The 19,944-nt window shown below is 55.3% G+C and overlaps 2 protein-coding genes across 2 annotated transcripts; one reads left to right on the top strand and one right to left on the bottom strand.

The window, feature by feature from the left end:
- The first annotated feature begins 386 nt into the window (after positions 1-386).
- LOC111938967 (bone morphogenetic protein 8B-like) lies at positions 387-14,313 on the top strand. The gene is made up of 7 exons (XM_086863289.1): positions 387-795; positions 7,095-7,287; positions 8,522-8,670; positions 9,217-9,411; positions 9,957-10,036; positions 10,509-10,619; positions 12,823-14,313. Exons 1-7 carry the CDS (start codon positions 387-389, stop codon positions 12,970-12,972), a joined length of 1,287 nt encoding a protein of 428 aa, XP_086719415.1. The 3' UTR covers positions 12,973-14,313.
- Positions 14,314-15,996: 1,683 nt separating this feature from the next.
- Positions 15,997-19,039, bottom strand: PPIE (peptidylprolyl isomerase E). The gene is made up of 10 exons (XM_023941221.2): positions 18,879-19,039; positions 18,709-18,807; positions 18,549-18,592; positions 18,031-18,057; positions 17,779-17,860; positions 17,561-17,661; positions 17,328-17,451; positions 17,032-17,217; positions 16,383-16,525; positions 15,997-16,286 (listed from the first exon to the last, which is right to left on the bottom strand). Exons 1-10 carry the CDS (start codon positions 18,907-18,909, stop codon positions 16,218-16,220), a joined length of 906 nt encoding a protein of 301 aa, XP_023796989.1. The 5' UTR covers positions 18,910-19,039; the 3' UTR covers positions 15,997-16,217.
- Positions 19,040-19,944: the final 905 nt, after the last annotated feature.

Consider the following 19,944-nt stretch of genomic DNA (forward strand, 5'->3'; position numbering starts at 1 on the left):
GGATGAGCATCCCCAGGGATGATTTCCCATGAATTTGTGTCCCCACGAGGATGAGCATCCCCAGGGATGATTTCCCATGAATTTGTGTCCCCACGAGGATGAGCATCCCCAGGGATGATTTCCCATGAATTTGTGTCCCCAGGAGGATGAGCATCCCTAGGGATGATTTCCCATGGATTTGGCTCTCCGCGGCTCCCCGTGCCCACCGCCTCTCGTGCCCAGGGATGCTCCCGGAGCCTCCGGGCGGGGAGAGCCGGGGCGGTGCCGCTGCAGGACCGTCCCTTTCCCTCGCCCCGCCGGGGCGGGCCGGGGCCGGGGCCGGAGCCGGGGCCGTGCCGGTGCCCGGGGCCGCACCGGGCGGTGGGGCGGGGGGTCCCGGCGGTGCCATGGGGCTCGGGGCGGGCGGGGGGCGGCGTGGGGCCGTGGCGCTGCTGTGGCTGGCGGCCGTGCTGTGCCAGCTGGGCAGCGGCAGCGTCCTCCGCCGCCGGCTGCACTCGGCCGGGGTCCCGCAGCGGCGGCTGAGCGGCGGCGAGCGCCGGGATGTGCAGAGGGAGATCCTGGCCGTGCTGGGGCTGCCCGGCCGGCCCCGGCCCCGAGCCCCCTCCCGAGCCCCCGCCGCCGCCGCTCCGCTCTTCATGCTCGATCTGTACCACGCCGTGGCCGGCGAGGAGGAGGAGGAGGAGGGTGAGGAAGCGGCGGTGTCGCGGCCGGTGCTCACCGGGCTCAGCACGCAGAGCCCCCCGCCCGGCAGCGTGGTGAGCCGGGCAGACACCGTGGTCAGCCTCGTCAATATGGGTGAGAACCGCTGCGGGGCACCGGGGACACCGGGGACACCGGGGGACACCGGGGGACACCGGGGGACACCGGGGGACACCGGGGGACACCGGGATGTGCGGGGCATCGGGAGGAGCGGAGCGCACCGGGGGTACCGGGGGGGACCCGGGCAGGATCCCGGCGGCACCGGGGGCATCGGGACCACCGGAGCGCCCCGGGAGGGGACACCGGGAGGGGACACCGGGAGGGGACACCGGGAGGGGACACCGGGAGGGGACACCGGGAGGGGACACCGGGAGGGGACACCGGGAGCATCGGAGCGCACCGGAGCATGGGGAAGCACGGGAGCGCACCGGGACCATCCAGGAGGCTTAGGCAGGAGCGGAGGGACCGAGGGGACAAAAAGCAAACGGGAATGGAGCGGCAGGAGCCGGGAGGAGGCGGCGGCAAAGCCGGGAAGGCACCGAGGGGACAGCGGGGACCACGGGGCTGAGCTGAGCCCAGCCCGAACCCCTGCTCCGGGACCGGGACCGGGACCGGCAGCTCCGAGCATCCCTCGGGCCCGGAGTGGTTTCTCTGGGCGTCCTTGATCAAATAAGGAACTTTCTTGCCCAAAGTTAAGCTCAGAGCGGCTGTCAGGGACACGGTGGCTGTGGGGGACACGGTGGCTGTCAGGGACACGGTGGGTGTCAGGGACACGGTGGGTGTGAGGACACGGTGGCTGTGAGGACACGGTGGCTGTGGGGGACACGGTGGCTGTGGGGGACACGGTGGCTGTCAGGGACACGGTGGCTGTGGGGGACACGGTGGGTGTCAGGGACACGGTGGCTGTGGGGGACACGGTGGGTGTGAGGGACACGGTGGGTGTGAGGGACACGGTGGCCGTGGGGACACAGTGGGTGTCAGGGACACGGTGGCTGTGGGGGACACAGTGGCTGTCAGGGACACGGTGGCTGTGGGGACACGGTGGGTGTCAGGGACACGGTGGCTGTGAGGACACAGTGGCTGTGGGGACACGGTGGCCGTGGGGGACACAGTGGCTGTCAGGGACACGGTGGCTGTGGGGACACGGTGGCTGTCAGGGACACGGTGGCTGTCAGGGACACGGTGGCCGTGGGGGACACGGTGGCCGTGGGGACACGAGTGTTGGTGAAAGCGGCCGGGATGAATCCCAACTTCGTTTAAAAAGGAGAAATGGAGAAGGGGAATGTCCTGCAGCCAGGGCGAGCTGAGGGAGCCTCGCCCCCCGCCCCTCTCCCCATTTCAGTGGGCACAAGGTGGGGAGGGAAGGGGGCTGGGCACAGCAGCTCTGGGAACAGCAGCAGGGTGACCCTGGACGGGAATCAGGGCTCCGAATAAAATCCTCCAGGCTGCTCGTTGCTGCTGGAATCCCGTCCAGCTCGTTGCCAGGCTCCAGCATCCCTGGTCTCTCCAGCCAGCTGCTGGAGCAGGCGTGGAGCTGTTCCCAGCATCTCGGGATGAGCCGAGTCCTCTCTCCCAGCAGGAGCTCCCAAGGCAGTGGGGTTTTCAGGCCGGGAGCTCGGCTGTGGAGCTGCTCCCTGCCCCTGCTCATCGCCTTCAGGGGTGTTTGGGTACCCCAAGCACAAAGTCCTCCCCAGCCTCTGAGGATGGGAGAATTGGAATTGGAGGATGGGAGGGGGATCTGCGCTCCTGGGAGGAGGTTTAGGTGAGGGAGGGGCTCCAGAGGTGCCTCTCACCCTTTCCTACACCCCCTGTACCCCGTGTGGGTGTGAGGAGTCTCCCTGGGACACACCACAGGTGCACCCAGCTCCCCTCCAGAGGCCTGAGGGAACTGCTGGAGCTCCTCATCCTGGGAAAGCTGGGAGCGATGGAGACAAAAAACTGAAACACCAAATCCCCTCAGCACTTGGGACAACACCTGAGCACCGAAATGGGATTTGAAACGGTCAGGGCTGATGGGAAGCGGGGTGGGATGTGCAGGGGAGCCTTTGGGAAGCGTCACTGTGGGTACAGGGGGGCACTGCCCCCTTCCCAGAGCTCCTGGAGTGGCCAGGAGAGTTGGGGAACCCAGCTCCAGCCTCCAATTTGAATGGCTTTGATTTCTGTGGCTCCATCAACCCCTTCATGTTAATTAAATAAGGTATTTTTTTTTTTTTTGTGGGAGAAGGCCAGCTCTCATTTGCATACAAAATTAGCTGCACAATTATCCTGATGGGACATGCAAATGGGGTGAAGGCCGTGCCCCATGGGGCACTCGGACCTCTCACCGTGTGAGCCCGGCTGTCGGCACAGCTCGTTCCTGGGAAGGGGGAATGCCAAAGCTCCCTGCAGCACAAACACGGCCCAGTTTGGGGGACAGGACAGCCAGGGGCACCCCCAGCTGCCTTTGGTGGTGCTGGATCTGCCCGTGCCACCCCTTTGGCTGCTCTGCAGTCAGGATAAAGCCTGACCTGGGATATTTCTGTGCCCCTGGGATGTTGGGTTTTTAAACTCGGGGTGAGGATGGGCTTTGGGATTTCTCCTCGGCTGTGAGTCATGGATGGATTACAGGGTGTAATCACGGAGCAGATTTGTGATGGGAAGGGGGAGAGGACACTCACAGCATTCCCGAGCTCCCCAGGACACACATCCCCCCTTTCCCTCCTGGCATCTCTGGCTCCTGATCCATTGGAAGACGGCCCTTCCCATAGCAAAGGGTCAGAATTAGATGATTTTTAGGGTTCCTTCCAACCCAAAGCAGTGTGTGATTCCATGTTTCAGATGACAAACACCTTCCTGGAAAATCCAGGGAGCAGCGGGGAGGAATGCAGGACACAAACAAAAACCAGCCACAGCACCCCAGGCGCTTCAGGGAAGCACAAGCGTGGGGTGGGAGCTCGGGGCAGCCTCTTTAATTGAATTTCAGGAGTTGGGTTGTGCTCCACGCTGGGAGTTCATCACCCACTGCCCTCGCCCCCACACAATTCCCACTGAAATCCAGCTGGCTCAGGATTTCCCCAGCCCTGGCTTCATTCTGCAGCAATTTCAGCCTCCACTTCTGTCCATCCACCCCAGGGCAGCCTGTGCCGGGGTGTCAGTGCCCTGTGTGAACCCCTCTGCGTGTGTTTGAATGGGAAAAGCTCCCAGATAAACCCCTGGGATCCACCTGTGTGTAGGGCAGGGGCCAAGGCTGTGTCCCGGGACTGGGGGTGTGCAGAGCTGGCCCCGTGTCCTGCTCATCCCAGGAGAAAGAAGGAAGCACTCACGAGCCAAAACCTGGGAGTTTCGTCTTGGGATAACTCCTAAACCCCTCCCCACTCCAAAAAGCCTCCAGAGCTTATTTTTTCCTAGTGAGGGACAGCATCTTCCCTGCATCTCCTTTAAACCTATTTTGGGACCCAGAGCACTTGATGTGGTTGAATATCCTGGCATTTCCTTTTAATTTGGTGTCTGAAATGATGATGGGGACCCATCGGGAGCAGCCAGGACCGGTAATTACGACTGATGCGCAGTTTATAGAAGCACAGAAAGCGCACAAGAATAACCTGGGGGAGCAGGAGGAAAGGGTGGGATCTGGGAACAGCCCCAGGGTTGTTTCTATCGGTGTAAAATCATTTTTAGATGATTTTTTGGGGAGCAGGAGGAAAGGGTGGGATCTGGGAACAGATCTGGGAATGCTCAGGGAGACACCAGGAGGCTCAGCTGGGATGGAGCTGGCTGGGGGAACGGCCCCAGGGTTGTTTCTATGGGTGTAAAATCATTTTTAGATGATTTTTTGGGGAGCAGGAGGAAGGTGGGATCTGGGAACAGGTCTGGGAATGCTCAGGGAGACACCAGGAGGCTCAGCTGGGATGGAGCTGGCTGGGGGAACAGCCCCAGGGTTGTTTCTATCGGTGTAAAATCATTTTTAGATGATTTTTTGGGGAGCAGGAGGAAGGTGGGATCTGGGAACAGATCTGGGAATGCTCAGGGAGACACCAGGAGGCTCAGCTGGGATGGAGCTGGCTGGGGGAACGGCCCCAGGGTTGTTTCTATGGGTGTAAAATCATTTTTAGATGATTTTTTGGGGGGTGATGGGAGCGCAGAGCACAGTGGGGAACATTCAGCTCTGGGGGGAGACGCAGCAGCTCCTGGGGATGATGCCAAAGGAGGGGGAAAAGGAGAGCAAAGCGCTTGGGTTGGGCTTTTTTGGTGCGTCTCCTCTGCAATCCGGATAATCCGCCCACAGATAATTGAGGGTTGGTGGTGTGGCTGAGTCAACCCGAATCGGGGGCAGGTTCCCAGGCACCCTGGGCTCCCCAAAGCAGCCAGGGGGGCACCTCCAGCACACCCCCAGCAGGGTCTGAGCACCCACGGCTCCTCTGGGAGCTGCAGGGTTCTCATTTCACAAACATTTTTATTTTAGCGGTGCTGGAGCCTCTCCAAGTCTGTGGGACAGAGCGGGGAAGCTTCTCCCTCTGTTCTCTCCCCTCCAAAGGGGTTCCCTTTGCTTCTCCCTGCAGGAGCAGAGGATTCAGGGATTCCATCCCAAGCACAGGTTGCTGCCAGCTTGTTTGGTTCATCAAGGAGCTCAGCTAATTGCAGCCCTTTTAGCATTTCTCCAACTGCTGAGGTGTCCCTGGGCTCCCTTCCCCACCAAACCCCCTCCTCTGCCTTCATCATCCCTGGGCCCCTCCATCACCTCCACAGCCACAGGAAATTTTAATAAATAATTTTAGCCGAGGTTTTCACTCCTTTCTAGGGATAAAAATCAATTTTTTGGCTTTTTTTTTATCTGAGGTGGGGTCTCCATGACCTCCTTGGCTCTGACAATAAAATCCCCCCCCCCAAAAAAACACCTGGGTCAGAGCTACAGCCAAAGATTTTGGGGTCACCCAAGGGGACACCACTCTGTACCTGAGGATCATCCATGGGATAAACACCGGGGTTTATCAATGCTAAAAAAAACAGAGGTGCTTTTTTGGGGGGGAATTCAGGGATTTTGTGAGCGCCACAAGGCCTCGGCAGCACCAATAATCCAGGGAGAATAAAACCACCCTGCCATGGGACAGTGGATAAAATGGAAAAGAGGGGTTGGAGAGGGTTTGGGGGGCTCTGTGTCCCCCCAAAAAGGGGGGCAGGACCCCAAGAGCATCCTCCTGCTGCCGCTGGCAGCCGCCCCGCCGGAGCAGGAAGCGCTCTCCGCATCCGCCCTGCCCTGGGCTTTTTTTAAATCACAACTTGTGGTGAGGCCAGGAGCTGGAGGGAATGTGGGATCTGACCAAAAAAAAAAAAAAAGAAAAAAAAATTTAAAAGGGGTAAAAAAATAAAAAAAAAGGATAAAAGAAGAAGAAGAAGAAGAAGGAAAAAAAACTTGGTTTTTTTTTAATTTACTTGTGTAAGTAAAATCTCAGTGTTGGGTTTGGAGGGATGCGCTGCTCCCTCTGTATAAATGGGAATGGAAAGCTTATGGTGGATTAAATTTGGGATATTTCCCCCCTGGAATTAGTTAAAAAATGCATTTAAAAGGTTTATTTTTGATTTAGTTGGTTATTTGTTTTAAAAGCAAGCACCAGGTCAAATTGCTTTTGCGCCTGAAGCAGGAGAAGCTTTAGTCACATTTGAATCATATTTAATCATAAACTTTAATTATAGCCAGGAAGATTGGGATATTTTTAAAGAACAATTTGATGCAAATAATTTGCACATTAGCAAAACTGTGGGGGCTGCATTACCATAGGGAAGGAAGGTTCATTCTTTAAGGACAAACAGAATAAAATCAGATTTTTCCTGTCCCAGTGTGATGGAGAAATTTTTCAGGAAAAAGGGAGGATAAAAAAATCTGATTTTTTACAGATCACTGACCTGATAATCCCCCCCAACTCCCCAGAAACACACAGGCTGAAAATCTTTAATTGTGGATAAATTTTTACTCGTGGACAAATCTTTACTTGTGGCCTGTGATGATGGCTCTGATGAGCCTTGTCTGCTACAAGAAAAGTTTGGAAAACCCCAATTCCTGCTCCAGATGGTTCTGCTGACCCCCAAAAACTCAAATTTTTGCGTTTTTCACCTCATGATGAGGCACAAAATGCTGCAGCCCCTAAAGCACAGCACAATCCCTGTGCTCCTGCAATAGCCAGCGTTTGTGCTTTTAATTTAAATTTAAATTATTTTAATATTAATAAGGGCTGGGAGGAGAAGCTGGTGGGTTTACAGCAAAATAAATGGCAGAAATAAAAGAGGCTGCACCCAGATTTAAACTCTCAGGAGCCGGGAATTTCCCAGCAGCTCAAAACCAGCGGGTTTCTCCCCAAAATCCGTCTCGGTGGAGCTGGGGAGGTTCCAGGCTGGGATCCCTGACACGTTTTGTTCCTCAGTGGAGCAGGACCGGGACCTGTTCTCGCCCAAGCCCTACTGGAAGGAGTTCAGGTTCGACCTGACCCAGGTGCCGGCGGGAGAGGCCGTGACGGCCGCGGAATTCCGCATCTACAAAAGCCGCGGTGCTCCCAGGCACGCCAACAGCAGCCTCCACCTCAGCATCTACGAGGTGGATCCCCAAAATTCCAACAGGTGATGGGCTGGGGAGGGCGGGAATGAGGATGAGTGCGGTGGGAGTGGGGAGGAAGGGGGTGGGAGGGGGTAGGGCAGGAGGAGGAGGGGTGTGGGGTGGTGGGATGGGGTGGGGAGGATGGGAATGGGGCTCGGGATGAAGATGATAGGGGTGGGAGAGGGGATGGAGGTGAAGATGATAGGAATGGGGATGAAGATGATGGGAGTGGGGATGATGGGAATGAAGATGATGGGGATGAGGATGATGGGAATGGGGATGAAGATGATGGGAGTGGGGATGATGAGGATGAAGATGATGGGGATGAAGATGATGGGAATGGGGATGAAGATGATGGGGATGAAGATGATGGGGATGAAGATGATGGAAATGGGGATGAAGATGATGGGAATGAGGATGAAGATGATGGGGATGAAGATGATGGGAATGGGGATGAAGATGATGGGAATGGGGATGAAGATGATGGGGATGGGGATGAAGATGATGGGGATGGGGATGAAGATGATGGGAGTGGGGATGAAAATGGGAATGAGGATGAAAATGATGGGAGTGGGAATGAAGATGATGGGAATGGAGATGAAAATGGGAATGGGGTTGAAGGTGATGGGAATGGGGATGAAGATGATGGGAATGGGGATGAAGATGATGGGAATGGGAATGAAGATGATGGGGATGAAGATGATGGGAATGGAGATGAAAATGGGAATGGGGTTGAAGGTGATGGGAATGGGGATGAAGATGATGGGAATGAGGATGAAGATGATGAGGATGGGGATGAAGATGATGGGAATGGGGATGATGGGAATGGGAATGAAGATGATGGGGATGGGGATGAAGATGATGAGGATGGGGATGAAGATGATGGGAATGGGGATGAAGATGATGGGAATAGGAGGAGGTACAGGAATGGAGATAAGGGGAATGAGAATGGAAGAGGGGAATGGGGTGATGGGGGTGGGAACTGGGATGAAGGTGATGAGGATGGAGACAGGAATGGGGACCAGCTCCCGGCTTTCCCACCCCGGCCGAGGCAGCAGCGCCGTGTCCAGCTGCTCCCACAGGGCTGTGCCCCACCCTGGCATCTCCAGCTGGACGTGGAGGGAGCTTTTCCCAGGACACCCCCGTGGTGTCCAGCACCAAGAGCCGGGATCTGTCCGGACACAGCTCCCAGGAGTCGTTTCCATTCATTATCCTGGTGCTGTTACTCACCTGCTCCTTCTCCCCCTGTTCCTGCAGGGAATCCGACCTGTTCCTGCTGGATGTGCAGGACCTGCGTGCTGGGACAGAGGGCTGGCTGGTGTTTGATGTCACAGCCGCCAGCAACCACTGGTCAGGGGATCAGAAACACCACCTGGGGCTGCGGCTCTACGTGGAGACAGACGATGGTGAGTGTGTTGGACCTGCCTGCAGCCTTTGGGGCCAAATTCCCAGGAATTGGAGTCCTCTCAGCGCCGTGGGAGGTGGGAGGGGGTGGGCTTGATCTCAGAGCAATTTTAAACTTCCAGCTGTGATGAATGCCAGCAGTCCGGGTTTGTAGGTTCTGTACATGGACTGTAATTAACTCCGTTAATGAACTCGTTACCTGGAGGGATCCTCTGTGTGTGTGGCAGAGGATTAACCCTCTTTTCCCCACGGGATTAAATCTGCTCCAGCCTTTTCCAGGTGGGAAGGCAGGCAAGGAGCAGCTCCTCTTCCATGGGAGGAGGAATCACAGCCAGGAACACCCCATCCATTCCTTTCCCTCCACAGAAAATCGGTTTTAATCCTTGAACAGCCCCATTGGGTGCTGGAACAGAATCCTCAGGGGGCTCCAACCCCTTGGGGAGCCAAAACCGCAGCTCCTGCTGTGAATTCCCTGCCTTTCCAATCTCTGCTTTAACCAAACGAGTTCTGTTTGAGGACAAAGCCACCCACGGTCGTGTCCCCCGCAGGGCACAGCGTGGATCCGGGCTCGGCCGGGCTCCTGGGGCGCCGGGGACCCCGCTCCAAGCAGCCCTTCATGGTGACATTCTCCCGAGCCAGCCCCAGCCCTGGCCGTGTCACACGAGCGGCCAGACCCCCGAGGAGGCGGCAACACAAGAAATCCAACGACCTCCCCCACCCAAACAAGCTCCCGGGAATTTTTGGTGAGGTGTTTTCTGGAGGAGGAGGAGGGATCCCTATGGAGAACACGAGGCTCTGCTTGTCAGCACCTTGAAATCCCAATTTTTGGCCCAAGGGAAAGGGAGGTTTGGGAGGTGCAGAGAGGGTTTGGGTTGGATGCCCTCAAGGAAATGGCGTGAGCATGTCAGGATTACTGAATATTGGAATTTTTGCCTCATTGCCCTTGGCTTTGGAGCCCTGGGAAGGTGTCACAGCTCCAGAAAGCTCAGGCAGGAGGGGAACAGGAAGGCCCTGAAAGCAGGGAGTTTGGGAAACCCTCAAAGTGAGCATAGCTGGGGTTTATCCCTTCCAAGGCAGAATTCCTTCATCCCAGTATTGGAATATCTATTGACAGGCGTGTCTGGAGCTGCTTTTCCCTTCCTGCAGCAGCAAATGCTCCCCTGCTTTGGTTCTCCTGGCTAACCCCAATCCCAGGGGCTGTATCCAACCTCCTCAGAGGGGGATGAGTGCAGGGGAAGGGTGGGATGGGGGTTCCAGAGCTGAAATTCCGTGTCCCCTTTCCCCACAGACGATGTCCACGCCACAGACGGGCGGCAGGTCTGCCGGCGCCACGAGCTCTACGTCAGCTTCCAGGACCTCGGCTGGCTGGTACTTGTCTGCTGGGAGAAGTAAATGACCCAAAAAAACCCCCTCCATCATTCCATTCCCCTGTCCTGGGCTGGATTCTCCTGCCTGTGAAACCCTCCCGGGAGCTGGGAAGGCAAACGTGAACTGCCACAACCCCAAACCCCACGGGTGACCCCCAACAACTCATGGCTCGGTCCAAAAAACCAAAAAAACCCGTGGCTCAGTCCAAAAAATCCAAATAAACCCATGGCTCGGTCCAAAAAATCCAAATAAACCCATGGCTTGGTCCAAAAAATCCAAATAAACCCATGGCTCGGTCAAAAATATCCAAATAAACCCATGGCTCGGTCCAAAAAATCCAAATAAAGCCTTGCTGCTGGCACAGCCACGCGGGGAGGAGGTGGCCGAGCTGTTTGTGCAGGTGGGGAATGGATGAGTGGGCACAGAAAGGTGAAGCCCTGGGTGTAATCCCATTTTATTTTTGGTTTTGCAGGACTGGGTGATCGCTCCGCAGGGATACTCGGCCTATTACTGCGAGGGGGAGTGTGCATTCCCGCTGGACTCCTGCATGAACGCCACCAACCACGCCATCCTGCAGTCCCTGGTGAGTGCAGCCCCCCGGGGGGGCCTGCGGGGTCCTGGGGGGCGCCCAGAGCCCGGCAGTGCCTGAGGAGGAGCTGGGAATTGGGGATGAGGCAGCTGGGGGTGAGCGTGGGGAGGGTGGGAGGGTGGGGTCCTGGCTGAAATAAAGAATGGGTGGGTGCATGCACAGCTGGGTGGGTGCACAGCTGGATCCATGCGCATCTGGATGGGTCCATGCACAGCTGGATGGGTGCATGCACAGCTGGGTCCATGCACAGCTGAGAGGATGCATGCACATCTGGGTGGGTCCATACACATCTGGGTGGGTCCATGCACAGCTGGGTCCATGCACAGCTGGGAGGATGCATGCACATCTGGGTGGGTCCATGCACAGCTGGGTGCATGCACAGCTGGATGAGTGCACGAACAGCTGGATGGGTCCATGCACAGCTGGATGGGTCCATGCACAGCTGGGTCCATGCACAGCTGGATGAGTGCACGAACAGCTGGATGGGTCCATGCACAGCTGGGTGGGTCCATGCACATCTGGGTCCATGCACAGCTGGGTCAGTGCATGCACATCTGGGTGGGTCCATGCACAGCTGGGTCCATGCACAGCTGGATGAGTGCACGAACAGCTGGATGGGTCTATGCACAGCTGGATGGGTCCATGCACATCTGGCTGGGTCTATGCACAGCTGGATGGGTCCATGCACAGCTGGGTCCATGCACATCTGGGTGGGTCCATGCACAGCTGGGTGGGTCCATGCACAGCTGGGTCTATGCACAGCTGGGTCAGTGCATGCACAGCTGGCTGGGTGCTCACACATCTGGATGGCTGCTCACAGACTGGCCCTGCCCCAGGCTCACAGCAGGCTCCAATATGGAATTTCAGGGCATTCATGGAGAGACCCAGAGTGAGGGCACAAATCCCCGTCCCTCCTCCTCAAGCAGGAGGGTGCAAGAGCGGGATTTTGTCATTCCAGAGCTCCCTCACCTCTCCATCTTCTGACTGACACAGTTCCACAGCAGCTGGGGCAAAACTGACGGTCTCTGACAGCTTAATGGCACCCCTGGCAGCGAGCTGGGGAGGCAGGGACAAGCCCAGGGCACACCAGAGCCCCCCTGCTCTTCCCAAAAATTCTCCTTCTCATCCTTGCATCTCCTCTCCAGCTGTTCCCAAGGCTTTATCCACATCCAAACCTTGGGCTCAGCATATTCCGAGTGCAAGAAAGCTTTAATGCCTCGGGTTTTTTTGTTGTTTTTGTTTTTTCTTTTTCCCAAACCCACCCCACATCCCAGCCAGCGTTTTAATTTCTGGAATTTCCTGCCCTGTGAGTGTTTGGTTTCCCAATGGCAGAGCCAGCCCGGCTCCGGTGCTCGCGGTTAATTACAGGGAGCGCCGAGCCCTCGGCCCAGCCTTTGAAGGTGTCGCCTGGCGAGGTTTAATTTTGACATAACGAAGCTTCCAGAGCCCATCCGAGGGTTGAGAACCATCCTGGAAGCAGCAGGGAGGGGCCTTTCCCCCCCTTTACACCCCCCATCACCCCTAAACCCAGCGCTGCTCCCAAAACGGAGCAGGATGTGAATCACCTGGATCCTTCTGGGAAGCGCCAGGGCAAAGGCGGCCACGGAGCCGTGCCAGCCCCAGGCTGAGCTGCAAATAGCAGGGTTGGACAGCAAAAACACCGGACTTCCGAGCTGGGAGAGCTCGGCTGGCCCTGCCATAAATTAATCGCACATGTCGGGGCAGCCAGCGTCCTTCCAGCGCGCCTCCGGCTGCTGCCCTGCGGGAAAACACCAGATTGAGGAGAGCCCCGAGCAGGGGAGAACCATCCAGAAGCGACAGCCGTGCTCACAGAGGTGCTGTGCAGTGCGGGTTTTAGGTTTGGGGTGGAGAATCTCTGTTGGAACGACACCCAGCGCTGGAGCCTGACCCGTGCTGTGCTGATTTATGGGGGTTTTTTTAGTCATTTGTCTATTTTTGTGAGAAAAAGGGCCCTGAAATCCCAAATTAATGAAGGGGCTGCCTGGCCCACGCAGTGCCGTGAGCCCTGATCCAACATAAACCGCAGCAGGGACTGCCTGCAGTTTAGAATAAATATTTTTGCAGAAAGATGGAAATAATCCCCCCATTCACCCAGGGTTTTTAGGTCGGTTTGACGCTTTTTCTGTTGCCTGGAGCCACGTTTGCTGGGGCTGACGGGCTCCATCCATCCCCCCAGGTCCACCTGATGAAGCCTGAGGCCGTGCCCAAGGCGTGCTGTGCCCCCACCAAGCTCAGCGCCACCTCTGTCCTCTACTACGACAGCAACAACAACGTCATCCTCAAGAAACATCGGAACATGGTGGTGAAATCCTGCGGCTGCCACTGATGGACAGGTCCCACCGCCATCCCTGGGTGTCCCATTGTCACCCCTGGGTGTCCTATTGTCACCCCTGGGTGTCCCATTCCCATTCCTGGATGTCCCATTCCCACCCCTGAGTGTCCCATTGTCACCCCTGGGTGTCCCATTGCCATCCCTGGATGTCCCATTCCCATTCCTGGATGTCCCATTCCCACCCCTGAGTGTCCCATTGTCACCCCGAGTGTCCCATTCCCACCCCTGGATGTCCCATTGCCATCGCTGGGTGTCCCACTGCCACCCCTGAGTGTCCCACTGTCACCCCTCAGTGTCCCATTGTCACCCCTCAGTGTCCCATTGTCACCCCTGGATGTCCCATTGCCACCCCTCAGTGTCCCACTGTCACCCCTGGATGTCCCATTGTCACCCCTCAGTGTCCCATTGTCACCCCTGGATGTCCCATTGCCACCCTTCAGTGTCCCACTGTCACCCCTGGATGTCCCATTGTTACCCCTGAGTGTCCCATTGCCACCCCTCAGTGTCCCATTGTTACCCCTGGATGTCCCACTGTCACCCCTGAGTGTCCCATTGCCACCCCTGAGAGTGTCCCGTTCCCATCCCTGGATGTCCCATTGTCACCCCTCAGTGTCCCATTCCCACCCCAAGTGTCCCATTCCCACACCTGAGTGTCCCATTGTCACCCCTGAGTGTCCCATCGTCACCCCTGAGTGTCCCATTGTCACCCCTGGATGTCCCATTCCCACCCCTGAGTGTCCCATTCCCACCCCTGAGTGTCCCATTGTCACCCCTGGATGTCCCCTCCCATTCCCACCTGACCAATGTCACCCTGGGGTTCTGCTGCCTGCTTAGAGGAGCTTTGTGGGCTGCATCACAACAAATTAATAACAATAACAATAATAAAACCCAAAAATAAACCCCTCCCACCCCTTTCTAGAAGTGGATGTAAATAATACAAATCTTCCTTTCTCTCCTCCTGCTCGATGAGACACATAGGTATACACAAACATATATATATTTATATAGGAAAAAGAGGATTTGGGGCTGATTCTGTTTTATCTGTGACTGATTTATCTTTAAAAAGGCAGTTTTGGGGTGGGGGAAGCATCATCCAGGTTTTTCTGGGACTGAGCTGTTTCTATCTGTGCATTTCTCCACTGACCCACCCCTACCCGAGTGCTTTTAATTCCCTTAATGAAAATATCATCAGCCAATTAAGCAGCTGGCTGACTAAACCCCTCCTGTTTACCCAAAGTTCACCTAACTCTGCCAGTTGGAAAAAAAAAAAAAATTAAAATATCCATATTGAGCTGCAGCACTGTTATAAAATAAACGCAAAGTTTGGAAAGTAAATACGGAGTTTCTCTTGCTCTTTGTTTTTTAATGTCACAGCACAACAGGGCTCTGTTCACAGGGCATTTTGCAATGAAAAAAATACTCAGAATTGGCTAAAATTGGAGCTTTTTGCTTGAAAATGAGCCCTGATGTGAGTTTTAGGTCAGGCTGTGCCCATCCCGTGGGCTCCCAGCGGGGCTGCCAGTCCCAGGCAGCTTCCCCAAGCTATTTGCACAATTCAATTATTTATTTGCTCTGATTTTAAAAGGAAAAAGCCTGCCCTGGTTCTCAGCTCAGCTACCTGGGGAACATTACATCAATAAATAAGGAAAGAACCTGGCACAGTCGGGGGAAAAAATCCCAATAACGCCACCAAAATAAGAAAGATTTGCTGACTTTAAAATGTGGGATTTGAACAAAAAGAGGAAAGGGGAAAGGGGAAGCTGGGCTGGAATCACATCCTTGCATCTCACCTTGTCTCAGCTTTAGGACAATGCACAGTGAAAAGCAGGCAGTGGAAAAAAGCAACCCTTATGGAAATATTCCTTATGGAACTATCCCTTATGGAAATATTCTTTATGGAAATATTCCTTGTGGAAATATTCCTTGTGGAAATATTCCTTATGGAAATATTCCTTGTGGAAATATTCCTTGTGGAAATATTCCTTATGGAAATATTCCTTGTGGAAATATTCCTTATGGAAATATTCCCTATGGAACTATCCCTTATGGAAATATCCCTTATGGAACTATTCCTTATGGAAATATTCCTTGTGGAAATATTCCTTATGGAAATATTCCTTATGGAACTATTCCTTGTGGAAATATTCCTTATGGAACTATCCCTTACGGAAATATTCCTTATGGAAATATTCCTTATGGAACTATCCCTTATGGAAATATTCCTTATGGAAAAGCAGCAGTCCTGACTTGTGAGGGGCTGGCCAAACCCCAAATCCCCAGTGGCACAAGCACTTCCAAACATCCCCAAAATCCAAAAATCAGCTCTTCCTCTCCAAAATCCAAACATCAGCTCTTCCTCTCCAAAATCCAAACATCAGCTCCTCCTCTCCAAAATCCAAAAAGCAGCTCTTCCTCTCCAAAATCCAAAAATCAGCTCTTCCTCTCCAAAATCCAAACATCAGCTCTTCCTCTCCAAAATCCAAAAATCAGCTCCTCCTCTCCAAAATCCAAACATCAGCTCCTCCTCTCCAAAATCCAAAAATCAAATTTTTCTCTCCACCCCAGCAGCCTCACCCCCCCTTGCCAATACCTGCACCAGCTCAGAACCTAACATCCCTTCTGGAATTTCACAGGAAAGCCCAAATCCATCCTGGTCACCCTGAAGGGCAAAGCCCACCACAGGAACCATAAATCCATGTGTTTTATCCCACCCTGCATCCCTCATTTGCTGGTGCTCCTTGTCCTGACCGTGTTCTCCAGGCAGGGATGGGGATGGAGCTGGACCAGGTTTCCCAGCAGGAGGACCTGCCTCCCTCTGCTGCTGGAAAAGGACACTACAAAGCCAAAAAAGGCCTCCAGGAGATGCTGCTACACCCACAGGAGGTTCAGCTCTGCTCTTCTCCCCCTGGAACTGCTTGCAGGATTCACCTTCCCCTGGATGCAGGATTTAGGCACGGGATTGATGAAGATGAGGGCAAGCACAAAAACCAGAAAAAGCATCTCCAGCCAGGCCCTCAGTATTTTTAAAACTAGGTTTTATTTTTACCAAACATAATTTATTTTTTTTTCCCAGAACACGGCAGCAGGACCAGCCCAGCCCTGCTCAGGCAGCAGATATCCTTCCCAGGAAGGATAAATCCTGCCCACAGGAATATTTGGAGGAAAGCTGCAGGATGGGCAGTGCTGGGGGGTCCCTGGGGTGTCCCTGTCCCTCCATCCAGCCCCTCCAAGCACCGAGCTCACGGGCACTCCCCGCAGTCCGAGATGATCACCTTCTGCTTCGGCTTCCCATCTTTGGTGCCCTGAGCCTTGGGGAAAAGAGAGCAGCAGGAATTGCAGGCACTAATCCTCAGGGCAGGAAAGGGAGTGGGCTCTGCCCCCAGCACGCCCCTGCCCTCACCTACCTCGATCTCCCGCACCACATCCATGCCCTCCGTCACCTCCCCGAACACCACGTGCTTCCCGTCCAGCCAGTCTGTCTTGTCACAGGTGATGAAGAACTGGGAGCCGTTGGTGTTTGGGCCAGAGTTTGCCATGGACACCATCCCTGGGATCAGGGACAGCAGAATTATGGATGAGCACAGGAGCAGCCCAGCCCCATTCCCATGTCCCACAAAAAGCTGCCAGGCTCAGGGGAGCTGCTGGATATCAAAATCCACAGAAACTACTGGAAATCAATTATGCTTGCAAGTGTGAAAGACACTCAGCTATTTTTATTTTCCTTAACAACAAAGCTGTTTGTATGGAGATAAACCTGCTTGCTTGCTCCTGCCGCTCACAGTCATGCTGTGACATTCCTTGGTTAAAATCAAGCAGGAAAAGCAGCTTTGAAATTGTTTTTCCTTTATGGAATACTGTAAATAAAGTGGATGGAGAGGGAATGATGCACTTCTGCTTGGTGAGATGAGGGTCTGAATGTGACAGAAGAATCTGGTCAATGTAGATTATAATAATTATAATTATAATTATAATTCAGGGCTGATGGTATCAACACAGCCCGAATGTGATCCCTAGATGATGCTGAGCCATTTTCTCTCCTGGAGATGGCTTTACCTGGCCCTGTGTGCTTGAGGATGAAGTTTTCATCATCAAACTTCTTTCCATAGATGGATTTGCCGCCGGTGCCGTTGTGGTTGGTGAAGTCTCCGGCCTGGCACATGAACTGGGGGATGACGCGGTGGAAGCTGCTGCCTTTGAAGCCAAATCCTTTCTCGTGGGTGCAGAGGCAGCGGAAATTCTCTGTGTAGGGGGGGAAAGTGGGGGTGAGAGCTGTGCCACCCTGGGAGGCAGCAGGAGGAGGAGGAGGAGGAGGAGGAGGAGGAGGAGGAGGAAGAGGAGGTGCTCCTCACCCGCGGTCATGGGCACCACGTCGGAGCGCAGCAGGATCCGCAGCCGCCCCGCGGGTTTGTTCCCGATCTTGATGTCCATGTAAACCTGGGGGTTGACCCGGGATTTCTTGGCAGGAGGCTCGTCCTGGGCAGGAAAAGAATGAAAAGCAAGTTGAGGTGACGTTTCTCTGCTCTGCCTCCAGCTCTGCATTCTCATCCTTTGGGATGGGGATGGCTCTGGGTGGTTTTCCTACCTCCTGTGCCTCTGCTTTGGGGGCCTCTGCTCCTCCCTCCTCCTTGTTCTCCTCCAAAGTCTTCCCTGAAAACTTCTTCAGCCACTCATCATCTGACCAGACTGTGGCCACAAGAGGAAAGGTCAGAGCACAGGAATTGACCCTGTGCTTACGAGCTGTGTCCCTTCATGAGCACGGAGCTCCGAGCAGCCCCAGCCACGTGCTGCTCCCCAGCTCACCAGGCCTGGATGATCCTTCTTTAATCCTCATGGGTTTGGCCAGGTTCACACGGATTGTCCTGCCAAAGAGCTCGGACTCGTTCTGCAGAGGGGGAGAAAAGCACAAAACAGCCCACCTAAAGGTATAAAACCAGCGTGCCCCCCAAAGCCCTGCAGAGCTCAGAGGACAGAGCTCGTGCTCTCCCTGCAGCCCACCCAGGGCAGCAAAGCCACACATGGAACAGGGAGCAGGAGCGGGAGCAGGGTCCATACCATGTTGTCAATGGCTGCTGCTGCATCCTGCCCAAAAAAATCCAAATAAAATCATTATTAACATTCATTCTCAAGGCCCAGCATAGCCAGGTCCCAGCAGCTCTTTATAAAAAGACGACTGCCAGGTTTTCCTAAACCTCATCTCTCCCAGGGATGTATGAACTGATGGGTTTTGTAAAAGCCATATCCAAACCCGTCCATGTGGGTCTCAACTTCCAACAACCCACTCACCCCTCGTAGTTAAGATGCTTTATTGCTGCCATGAGCATTTGGGAGAGGAGAGATTTGTGCATGAAGCCCAGGACAGATGTAAGAGGACAAATATAGAAACTGAGAAACCCGGCCAGGGGAGCAGTTTGGGCTGGAAACAGGAAAAGTGGGAACTTCAGCCCAAGAGAAAATGGGAAAAATGGGAACCTGGAAGAGCAGCACAACATCTGAACGCTGTGGTGGGTAACCCACACCCGATTTCATCCCAAAACGCCAAGGGGAGCGAATGGCTCAAGCCGGTTCCTCACCTCTGCCAGCTCGAACTCCACGAAGGCGAATCCCCGGTGCTTTTCTGCAGGGAGGGGAGCGGGGGCTCAGGGCCAGCACGGACACATCGGTCCCACGGGCTGGCCCCGGGCAAACCTCCCCGAGCCAACCCCGCGCCCCGGGGATGCTCCAGGCACGCACCGGTCTCGTAATCCAGCGGGATCTGGATGTCGGTGATGTCTCCGAAGGGGATGAAGGCGGCGTGCAGAACCTTCTCGTCCACCTCCTCGGCCAGCCCGCCTGCGGGGCGGCCAGCGGTCACCGGGCACCGCCGGCAGCCCCTCGGGGGTCCCCCCAGCCCGGCCACTCACCCACGTACAGCACCCGCTTGGTGGCCGCCATCGCGCCCCGTTCCCCCGGAACGGATCGGCCCGGCACGGCCCGCCCCGGAACGGCGACAGCGCCCCGCCCTCGGCACGGCTGGGAACGCGGGGGACGGGAGGGAGGGACGGACGGACGGACGGACGGACGGAGGGAGATGCTGGCTGCAGGCTGGGATCAGCCACAGGGATTTGGGGTTCCCGTTGGCGAGCAGCCCTGGGGTTGCCCTGCCAGGAGGGGATGGGTTTGGGGCTTCCCGTGAAATTCCAGATGTTTGGCTCTGAGCTTGTGCAGGTATTGGCGGGAGGGTGAGGCGGGGAGGAAGGTCTCACGTTCGGATTTTGGGGATGTTTGGGTGCGATGGATGGAAGAGAGAACCCGTCAGAGCCTCCTTCTGCATCCCTGCCACGCTCCTTCCATCCCAATCCAGGCTTTTCCCATCACAGCCCCATTCTGCACCCCTGGCACGCTCCTTCCATCCCAATCCCGGCTTTTCCCATCACAGCCCCATTCTGCACCCCTGGCACGCTCCTTCCATCCCAATCCCGGCTTTTCCCATCACAGCCCCATTCTGCATCCCTGCCACGCTCCTTCCATCCCAATCCCGGCTTTTCCCATCACAGCCCATTCTGCACCCCTGGCACGCTCCTTCCATCCCAATCCCGGCTTTTCCCATCACAGCCCATTCTGCATCCCTGGCACGCTCCTTCCATCCCAATCCCGGCTTTTCCAAAGCCTCGGAGCCTCCCTGGGACAGCTCCAGCCCGAAGGAGGTATTATTGTAGCGTGGATTGTGGAAGCCTTCTCCGAGCTCAGTGAGTGTGTGGTTCTTTCAGAATTTGTGTGTGCTCTAGGGGTGCCTGAACAGTGCTTTTTAGCCCAAAGGATCAGCCAAAATAAGTTTGGTTTTGGCATCCCAGTGCCAGAACTCGGCCACCTTTGGAGTATAAAATGGCAGAAGAACCAGTGAAGATCCAGCTGAAAATGTAGAAATGTAAACAAAGAAGAAAACACAGCCCAAAACACAGAAAACACAGAAGAAAACACAGTACCCTT

The sequence above is a fragment of the Cyanistes caeruleus genome, chromosome 26 (assembly GCF_971803275.1).
Source record: "Cyanistes caeruleus chromosome 26, bCyaCae1.hap1.1, whole genome shotgun sequence".
In the NCBI taxonomy this organism is placed as follows: Eukaryota; Metazoa; Chordata; class Aves; order Passeriformes; family Paridae; genus Cyanistes; species Cyanistes caeruleus.

Excerpts from the sequence above, each read along its gene's own strand:
- LOC111938967 (XM_086863289.1), top strand. The coding sequence starts at position 387 with ATGGGGCTCGGGGCGGGCGGGGGGCGGCGTGGGGCCGTGGCGCTGCTG. Across the intron at positions 7,288-8,521 it reads GATCCCCAAAATTCCAACAG|GGAATCCGACCTGTTCCTGC; the intron begins GTGATGGGCTGG and ends CTGTTCCTGCAG. Across the intron at positions 10,037-10,508 it reads TCCAGGACCTCGGCTGGCTG|GACTGGGTGATCGCTCCGCA; the intron begins GTACTTGTCTGC and ends TTGGTTTTGCAG.
- PPIE (XM_023941221.2), bottom strand. The coding sequence starts at position 18,909 with ATGGCGGCCACCAAGCGGGTGCTGTACGTGG. Across the intron at positions 18,808-18,878 it reads CAAGCGGGTGCTGTACGTGG|GCGGGCTGGCCGAGGAGGTG; the intron begins GTGAGTGGCCGG and ends GCCGCCCCGCAG. Across the intron at positions 17,861-18,030 it reads CAGCAGCCATTGACAACATG|AACGAGTCCGAGCTCTTTGG; the intron begins GTATGGACCCTG and ends CCCCCTCTGCAG.